Raw genomic sequence first — 10,266 nt, forward strand, 5'->3', positions numbered from 1 at the left:
TTGCAAGCCTGGTATTCTACCACCTATGCCACTGTCAAGCCTGCTTAGGCTGAATACACAAGTTCCTGGGCAGTGTGGTCATATACCTATATCTCTATCTATCTATCTATCTATCTATCTATCTATCTATCTATCTATCTATCTATCTATCTAAAAAAAATGGTGTGGGGTCCCCCCCAAGATCCATACCAGGCCCCTCGGTTCTGGTATGGATTTTAAATGGAACCCCACATCAAAATAAAAAAAAATGGCGTGGGGTTCCCCCTAAAATCCATACCAGACCCTTATCTGAGCACACAGCCTGGCTGGCCAGGATGGGGGTGGGGGCAAGCTAGCGCCCCCCCTCCTGAACCATACCAGGCCACATGCCCTCAACATGTGGGGAGTTGGGTGCTTTGGGACAGGGGGGGCTCTGCCCCCCCACCCCAAAGCACCTTGCCCCCATGTTGATGGGGACAGGGATCTCTTCCTGACAATTCTGGGCTGTTGTTGTGGGGGTCTGCGGGGGGGAGGCTTATTGGAATCTGGAAACCCCCTTTAACTGGGGGGGCCCCCAGATCCCAGCTGCCCCCCCATGTGAATATCCCTACCCATTTACCAAAAAAGTGTACAAAAAAAATAAAGACAAAAGCCAGTTTTGGACAAGTTCTTTATTAAAAAATAAAAAAAATAGTGTCCCCTGATGATCAGTCGCCTGCCCACAACCAAAAAATAGAAAAAAAAAAGAAGCTCCTGCTTCTTCGAACGCTTCCCATGCTAATGAGCTGCTGGAGTTTGGCAGCTCTTTTATAGGGATCTGATGTCACAAGCCGCCCCACAATGCACTGCTCAGGTGCAGTGATTACTTGACATCAGTAATTTATTCACACATACATTGTACACAATGTACCCAATATAAATTAACATGGGGGGGCTGGGATCTGGGGGCCCCCTTGTTCAAGGGGGCTTCCAGATTCCGATAAGCCTCCCCCCACAGACCCCCACAACCACAGCCTAGGGATGTGGGGAAGAGACCCCTGTCCCCATCAACATGGGGGCAAGGTGCTTTGGGGATGGGGGGCAGAGCCCCCCTGCCCCAAAGCACCCACCCCCCCATGTTGATGGCATGTGGCCTGGTATGGTTCAGGGGGGCACTCACTCGGCCCCACCCCCATCCTGTGTGCTCGGATAAGGGTCTGGTATGGATTTTAGGGGGAACATCACACCCTTTTTTTTTATTTTGACGTGGGGTTCCATTTAAAATCCATACCAGAACCGAGGGGCCTGGTATGGATCTTGGGGGGGACCCCACACCATTTTTTTTAGATAGATAGATAGATAGATAGATAGATAGATAGATAGATAGATAGATAGATAGATAGATAGATAGATAGAATTTCGTTTATGCCAGCCTTACATTCTATATGCTGACGTTGTTTGATTCGAATATTCACTGAAGTTATGTGGAAAACAAACTCAACCAAATAACGATTTCATTGGACATAATACAATTCTTCAATTTTGGCCTCTTCAAAATGTCAGTTCCTGTTTTGGGTCTGTTCGGGTCTGATGAAAAAAAAACTGGTTTATCCATAAATAGGGCTTGTTACCTTAGAACAACCACGCACTTTCCCAACTGTCCAATAGCCTTTTGAACATCTTTATTTCTTAGGCTGTAGATTAAAGGGTTTAACATTGGTGTAACAATTGTATAGAAAACTGACACCATCTTGTCTGTCACTTTGGTATCTGAATACCTCGGTCTCATGTACATGAATATGGCTGTTCCATAGAAGATGGTCACCACGATAAGATGGGATATGCATGTGGAGAAGGCTTTGTAATGCCCAGAAGGTAGTTTCACAATGATTAGGAAAATGTGTATATATGAAAAGAGGATTAGGCACATGGGGATCAGAAGCAATATGGATGCACCAACCAAAGTTATGATGTTGTCCACTAAGATATCCCCACAAGATAGCTGGAGTAAGGATGGAGCTTCACAAAAGAAATGGTTGATGGTGATATGTCCACAAAATCTTAAATGGCATATAAAATATATATCTAAGGAGGCTATGCTACCACCCGCCATCCAAGACAAACCAATCATCCTCATACAAGAGACTATATTCATAATAACATTGTAACGTAGGGGATTGCAGATAGCCACATATCGGTCATAGGCCATGAAAGCCAACAGTATGCACTCTGTCTCAGCCATAAAAAGAAAGAAGAAAACTTGAAGAACACAACCAGTATATGAAATAGTTTTTTCAGACAAAACAATATTTAGTAGCATCTTGGGCACAATTATTGATGTATAACAGATGTCCAAGAAGGACAAATTAGTAAGAAATAAATACATAGGGTTGTGCAAATGGTTGTTTGTTCTGACGGCCACTATAAGGAGAAAGTTCCCGGCCAGTGTGGTAACGTAGAAAAGTGAGAATAACTGGAACAGCCATGGTTGTATGTTGGGATTGTCTGTAAGTCCAAGAAGAATGAATTCTATTATTTTACTTTGGTTTTCAGCTGCCATGGTCACACTCTTCTAATATTAGTTGATTGGTCTACAGCTGAACATTTTGTGAAATTAGGGACAAAATAAGAAAGAACTATATGAGGGAAAAACCTATGAAAATAAATAATTTTGTGGACATACAACACAAACCTATAAGAAGTTAAATTTGGTTTATGGATAACATAAAAAAGATGCATCCAGGTGATATACTGCACTGAACTGTACCCTAAAGGATAAGTTCACCTTTTAACAAAAATATAATAAATGTACATTTTTTTTCAGGCAAAAAAGTGTATTTATTTACTTTTTTTTGGTTTCTGGAGGCTCTAAAGATTTTCCTAGCGATTAGCAGATCACTGGTGCCATGCAGGTCTCCTTCAGACCTGTCAGTGTATCTGTGTGCCCGTACATCAAATGGCCGAGCAGATACAATCTGACAGGAAGACTCAATGAACTAACACAGTGCTACACAGAGCTCCACAGCACTCCATTGCACTCTGGTAGCTAATTAAAACCTACAAGCCGAAAGCAAAGAATTGTCGGGACCTGTAGTTTTTCATTGGCCGTGATATACATATGATATATGTTGGATATCATGCAACAAAACACGCTGGATATATGAATTGAATATGTCGGTACCAAAAGGGTTAAATATGGAAATAGATCTGAACTGTTTTATTATTATTTTTTAACCTGGTAGGATAAGTGCAATATTCTGACATTAGAGCATACACATTTTATAACTATGGTATAATTAGTACAAATAACTGGAATACAGTTACCTCATAATTATTTATTTATTGCATACTTTAGTTTACATGATTCGTTTTATAGGTTGGCAGTGTATATTAATTGTAAGCTGATTTAGATCATTGATATACTATATATATATAAATATATATATATATATATATATATATATATATATATATATATATATATATATATATATATATATACACAGTATACTGTATATATATATATATATTATAAACAACCATATAATAAATTAACACTAGAGGGCGCTATTTAGATAACAGAGTCTGCTGCATTGATAGTCTACTAATATAACGTCCATAACATTACAAACATATGGAATTCATTTAGCTTAGTCCAATACTTAAAATAAGAAACACATAGTATTTAATATCAAAAGTTTTATTGAGTTAACGAGAGGATTATTACATGAACATCGCACCACAGCAAAGTCAGGACGGAAGTGCCCTAAAAGGTATAGGTATGAAGCCCAAACACTCTAAGTGAGGTAGGAGAAAGTACCAATAAGGTGTAACCAAAGGTTTGGGTGTAGTAGGCAGAGCTGGGTGTATATATGGATGGAGGAAAACCAGAAATCTCAATCCCTAAAGACGCCTGATTGGCTGGTGAAATGCATTTGGCGGGAATATGCGGTGACATAATTTCCAGTCAGTGGAACGCACGACACGGTGGCGTTTCCTTGTGTTATTGCGATTTTATTGCTGTTCACAAGCAAATGTAATGGAAATGTTTTATTGGTTTATATTTGAATAAAAACGGTATTATACTATACCCATCTGTCCCTTTATATGGTATCTGAGGCTGAAGAGTTGATACAGAGGGTCTGAAGGAGAGTGGTGGAGGAGAGGAGCAATGAAGCAGAGGTGGAATTGATCATCCTTGCAAAGGCCTGGGAGGGTAATATCCACAAGCCTATGGAGACGTTGTAGCTGAAAAGTAGGACGTCAAAGACATCTGGTGAGTGTCGCAGAGCACTGAGTGTTGCATGAACCACAGAGAAGTCATAGGAGGTGTATTAAAGCACTTTTTGTATATGGAGCCCCTTATGAAGAATTTCTGAAGCACTTTAAACACACATTATTCATGGGAAGCACTTTTACAGATGAATGTTTTATTTGGGACTTACTATAACACTATATGTTGATTCACTTTCAGATGCATATAAATTGTGGAGAGGCAAGCCCGTGCCACTGTTTATTTTAGCAATTTGCACCAGATTTTTGGAGAGGCAGGCCTGCTGATTGCACAGGTGTGGGTAGGGTTCATAATAGACCTCAAGTTAGAGCTCAGGGCTCCACCCAATAGACAGGAAGTCTGTGCATGGGAGTCAGGAGGACGCCCATCCTCTCTAGAAGTCAGAGGCTGCATAGGGCAGCCAGAGCGTCCATGTCTGCAGGAAGCAGATGTAGTCCACGACTGAACAGCGGGGAGCTGATACTGAGCAAGCTATGAGAGAGCTTGACTGAAGGATAACTCTGTGTTGGTCTGAGGAGCAGACCTAGGGCCTAGGCATGAGGCCTGAAGCAGTCGTGTGGCAAGTGAGTAAGCCAGGAGGCTGTAGCATTGTGCAAGTTACAGTAATAGTGGAACCCCTGCATGGGAAATTGCTGTCTTCTGTGAATTTTTTGATTCCTTTAAATAAAAGTGGGCTGCCATGCCCTTAAAAATGCAGTTCTGGATTGCTATGTAACTGGATAAAACATTTCATCATGGGATGTATAGGATTTGAGGCCCGAGCAGAAAAGGGTATTGTGATGGGAGTCACTTTGGTTGGGGGGGCCTGTGGAACCCAGCTTACCTTAGAGAGGTTACGAAATCCCTCTTTCTCCCTCCTAGGCTCTGTCTATTAGGGGCACAGGGTGGCCAAGGAAATGATGGACTTAACGGACTCAGAATATGGTTTGGATTACTCAAGTGGGACAGTAGTAATTATCAACAATATATCTCAAGAACTATGAAGATTTAATCCCACTTTACACTGTGAGACCTATAGACTGTTGTAGACCATTGCCATGAAGTCTGTGACTCCTAAATAATGTGTATTCCATGTACTTCAATGTAGGAGACGGACAGACTGATACTGGGGTCTCTTGCCATTGTCTGTATAATAAGGTGTTCTGTTTTTATACTTGGGATAATGTGTAATTTTGTATTTTGTTTTAGCTTTGTTGCCGGGCAGTCTTGTCATCCCAGCTGGTTTAAGTTGAGTTAATTAGCATGTGAATGATAACCTTGTATAGATGGTATTAGCCATGAGTCAGCTGTACCTCGTTATCTAATCAATGTGTGGTATTTTGGGTAAATATTTGAGTCATTGTTCATGTAGTGACTGACATACTTCTCAAGTGTATAAAAGTCTGTTTCTTGTTCACTAAAGAGTTAGTTGATGTTTTCAGACACATACAAGCTAAGTTTTCAGGCTAGTTTTGTATGTAGGGCGGCTGGAATATCTATGTTCAAGACTGTAGGAAGCCCACAAGTACAGTGTGGGTCAGCGGTTCCATTACAGGTATCTAAACTAAGAATAAAACATGCAACATATTGCATATTACCAGTCTATACAGTAGATGCAGTGCCTGCATTTATTTTATTTTTTTTAAGTTTTAAGTTTTTACCTGGTGATTCTGCCTGTGACATGCTTCCTGTCTTAGGATGAGAACTAAAGGCTTGTCCTGGCTTCAAGCAGGGTTCTGAGAACTTCAAAGATGTTCAGATGCCTAGCTCAAGCCCCACTGAATTTATTGGGGACCAAATCTGTAAACAGTAAAATACCCATTTTCTTGGCTAATAGGTAAGGGGTGTGTCAAAAAAATAGAATGGGGGTGGTCAGTGACCTAGGAAACATGTACCAATGAAAAAAATGAATAAAATCTCCATCCTTCCAGAAGCAGTGATTTTTTTAAATGCTTAAAATGAAACCATAAAAACGCCTGAACATGCCTTGAGGAGTGCCCTAGTCCTGATTATGAAGGGGTGCATCTTTGTAATGTACAAAACGTGCTGCAGCACTGACATTTATAAAGGATAAAAATGTTTATAATTGCAAAATAACATTTCAATGCCAATTTTTTTTAACCTCTTCCAGACCACCCTACATATATATACTGTGGCAGAGCGGCCCACCTGGGTAAAAATCATGTATCTGTACGTGATTTCTAGTTCCGGGTCTTTGACGCGCACGTGTGCCGCAGGCGACCCGCTTCTGCTGTGTTTGAACATAGTGGGAGCCAATCGGCGGGTCCAGGGGAACCCAGTGTTCTCTGGCACACCACAATCGTTACCGAGAAAAGCAGAACAGCAGTCTGCCTATGTAAACAAGGCAGATCACCGTTCTATGAGAGGGGAAGATGGAGATCCTGTGCTTCTGCTAAGAAGGAACACGGATCTCTGTCTTCCCCCAGTATAAGCACCTCCCCCACAAAGTTAGAAAGCACTCCCCAGGATACACATTTAATCCTTTGATTGCCCTTGATGTTAACCCCTTCCCTGCCAGTGTCATTAGTACAGTGCTTTTTTTTTTAGCACTGATCACAGGTGTCACGGGTCTCCAAAAAGTGTCACTTAGTGTCAGATTTGTCCGCCGCAATGTCGCAGACCCACACAAAATCACTGATCGCCACCATTGCTAGTAAAAAAAAAAAAATCTATAAATCTATCCCATAGTTTGTAGACACTAGCTTTTGTGTAACCCAATCAATATACGCTTATTGGGAGTTTTTTTTACCAAAAATATGTAGCAGAATATATATTGGCCTAAATTGATGAAGACATTTTTTTAAAATCTTATTGGATGTATTTTATAGCATAAAGTGAATAATATTGTTTTTTTTTTCCAAATTGTCGGTATTTTTAAGTTTATAGTGCAAAAAAATGAAAGGATATCAAATACCACCAAAATAAATCTCTATTTTTAGGAAAAAAAGGACATTAATTTTATTTGGGTACAGCGTCACACGACCACGCAATTGTCAGTTAAAATAATGCAGTGCCGTATCGCAAAAAAATGGTCTGGCCATGAAGAGGGTAAAACCTTCCTCGGCTGTAGAGGTTAAACACACAGACCCTAATAAGGGTCTGCAATGTATTTTGATGGACCTTTAAAGGGGTCTGTGTGCTGTTTAAAAAAAAAAAAAGATGCAGAGTTCTAGTTTTAAAAAAAAAAGTCTTCCTTTCCCCTGAAGTCACCCGCCCCTATTGATATACTCTTCCTCTGTGGTGAGGGGTAAAAAAATGAAGGGGCAATGGCAGTCGCTTATGAAAAGTGCCAACTACTCCCACCTCTTCCAGTTCCTGCCTTCATAGAACCCTTTACTAGAGCTTATTTAAATGAAACAGGATCCATGAATAGAGGACAGACAGATGATTGAAAGGTCCTCCCCCAGGTGGGGGTCTGAAAGTAGGGGCTTGTTAATATCTGGAAGAAACCTTCCGTTAGTAACCCCCCTCTCCCTTCCATATGAATAGGTATTGGATACACAGGACCCCTAATCATTCACATTGTCTGGTAAAGAGTTTGTGTGTCATTGTGGTGTTGGAACACTGAAGTTTATACGGTCCGCACAGTGGGGTTTCAGCATTTGCTAATAAAGTGTTATCTCTTGTGTTTCACATGACACATGGACTACTTATAATGTTTTAGATATTGAGTTTTTAATGCACTTATTTACGTTTAAAGTTTTGTCATGTGGATATATATACCACTATAACTCTTTTCTTCCACTCCATGTTTCCTGGGACCATAATGTTGCTATGATCGAAGGGGGCATTGGGGACATCATTTAAAGCGACCTTGGGGTAAAGCAAGGAAGCTTAAACCCCTGCAGTATAGTAATGAGCTTTTGAACACTGAGGTAGTCATTCCCTGACTTGTTCAAGTGTTTGAGTGCTGATTCCTGGGTTTGTAGACAATTGTACTCTCTGTGCTGACAGGGGCGCTTGGGATTTGGTAAGTCTTAGTACATCCTCTACCACAGTGTAACGCTCCACCATCCACCTCAGTTGGTCCATCACTTGGGGCTCCCCATGACTGATCCAATGCTGAAGATCAACTGGAAGCACACTTAAATAATGGCCAGATGTAGCAGCCATGCATTTGGGACCAAAATGACATGCTACTGAGATACTTCCAATGATGCATCATGTGCTACCGGACAGCAAAAGTCAACCCAAGGTGAGCTAAGGTCTCCCCTTTTAGCTGGAGTCAACTGTCAGTAAATCATGCTAAGCCCTTTGTAATTACCTTGATAGAAATGGAGCAATAAGGCTAGCACACTGGTCCTGAGTCCATCCCTCTCTCTTGGCTGTGCGTTCAAAAGTGGTCAAGAAAGCTTTAACATAATTGTGGGGAGTTTTTGTAAGAAATGGCTGGCCCTCACCTTCCCTTGGTTACTAGGGATAATAATCCACTAGAGCAAACAACTGGGTCTGGCTCCTTTTAAACCTCCAGCTGCACTGCCTGAGACTGCTAAATCTTATTAAGAGAGCCATGGTCTGTTTTTGTCATGCCTGAACTTCACCATAGCAGTTGTTGGCTTCCACAGAGGCCTGAAACAAGGCTTTCATGAATTCCTCCTAGCCATCTTCAGTGGTTTGCCATACTCTTCTTTGGTGGTTTTCCATACTAGTGCTGTTCTGACCCATGACATATAAAGCAAGTATTGACCCTTTAAATGTTAGTCCTATTGTTTCAAAGGCTTTTTTGACCAGAATGCCTGCATTTTCCACCTACTGTGATATTTTGGCATCTGGATCACTAGCCAGCTATGTCTTTGAAAAAGCAAATAGTTTTCATTCCTTCAAAAGGGAAACAAAGCAGCTTATCTTTAAAATGTATACAAACAAACCAGGTCATAAATAGGGATGATTGAACGGTTCGGGTCGACCATCGGTTCGACCCGAACATTGACTGTTCGAAGTTTGCCCGAATTCCGAACTTTTTGCGGTAAAAGTTCATAATTTGGCACCAGAACCGCCCCAAAATGCAATGGGACAGGAACTGGGCTTTAAAAGCCTGTGATTGGACCAGAAACATGAGTAAAAGCCAATTGAGGGGGCAGGAGTCTGCTAGGAATGTGATTGGAGTGACTAGCAGGTCCAGAGGCCAATCAGTAGGGAATACGCCCCCCAGTATATAACATAGCCCCGCCAAATCTCTAGCACTGTAATAGAGAGGCTGTGGAAGAAAGTGGAAGCAGTTCTGTTACTCCTGCTGCTCCAGTGTCATTTAGCAATTATAAGTGTGAGGAAAGGGATATGCAGTGTAGTTAGGGTACTATATACCACTATAGTTAGATTCAATAATCTAGTTTCTGTAGGGAAAGTGTTAAGTGTCAGGGTGACCGTAGTGTAGTTTAGGGTGAACTGACTCTGACTGCTCTGCCAGGGTGAACAAACTCTTCCATGTCAGGGTGACCGCCAGAAGAAAAAGATAATTTTTCTTAAAATTATTAGTAGAGCAGGGATGGGATTCCGCTTCTTTCACACCTGGGCGTTTTTGTTTCAGGCGTTTATTGAGCTTTTTTGTGGACGTCTTTGGAGGCAGGCATGACATCTGAACTTCTGTGTAAGGGTATATATACACACACACATATATGTATATATACACATACACACATATAGATACACACATATAGGTGTGAAAGGAGCGGAACCCCATCCCTGCACTACTGAAATAATTTCAGTAGCGCAGGGATAGGGTTCCACTCCTTTCACACCTTGGCGTTTTTGTTTCAGGCGTTTATTGGGCATTTTTTGGGCGTCTTTGGAGGCAGGCATGACATCTGAACTTCTGTATAGGGGTATATATACACACACACACACACATATATATATATACACACATACACACATATAGGTGTGAAAGGAGGGTAACACCATCCCTGCAAATAATTTCAGTAGCGCAGGGATAAGGTTCCGCTCCTTTCACACCTATATGTGTGTATGTGTGTATATATATATATATATATATATATATATATATATATATATGT

At 41.1% G+C, this 10,266-nt stretch overlaps 1 protein-coding gene across 1 annotated transcript; it reads right to left on the reverse strand.

Annotated features, from left to right (window-relative positions):
* Positions 1–1,585: 1,585 nt before the first annotated feature.
* LOC309550344 (olfactory receptor 5AP2-like) lies at positions 1,586–2,518 on the reverse strand (the record flags this gene model as incomplete). The annotated part of the gene is made up of 1 exon (XM_082250741.1): positions 1,586–2,518. The coding sequence occupies one exon, from the start codon at positions 2,516–2,518 to the stop codon at positions 1,586–1,588; it is 933 nt and encodes a 310-aa protein (XP_082106867.1).
* Between the last annotated feature and the right edge of the window lie 7,748 nt (positions 2,519–10,266).

The sequence above is a fragment of the Pelophylax lessonae genome, assembly GCF_965119305.1.
Source record: "Pelophylax lessonae genome assembly, chromosome: 3".
NCBI lineage: Eukaryota > Metazoa > Chordata > Amphibia > Anura > Ranidae > Pelophylax > Pelophylax lessonae.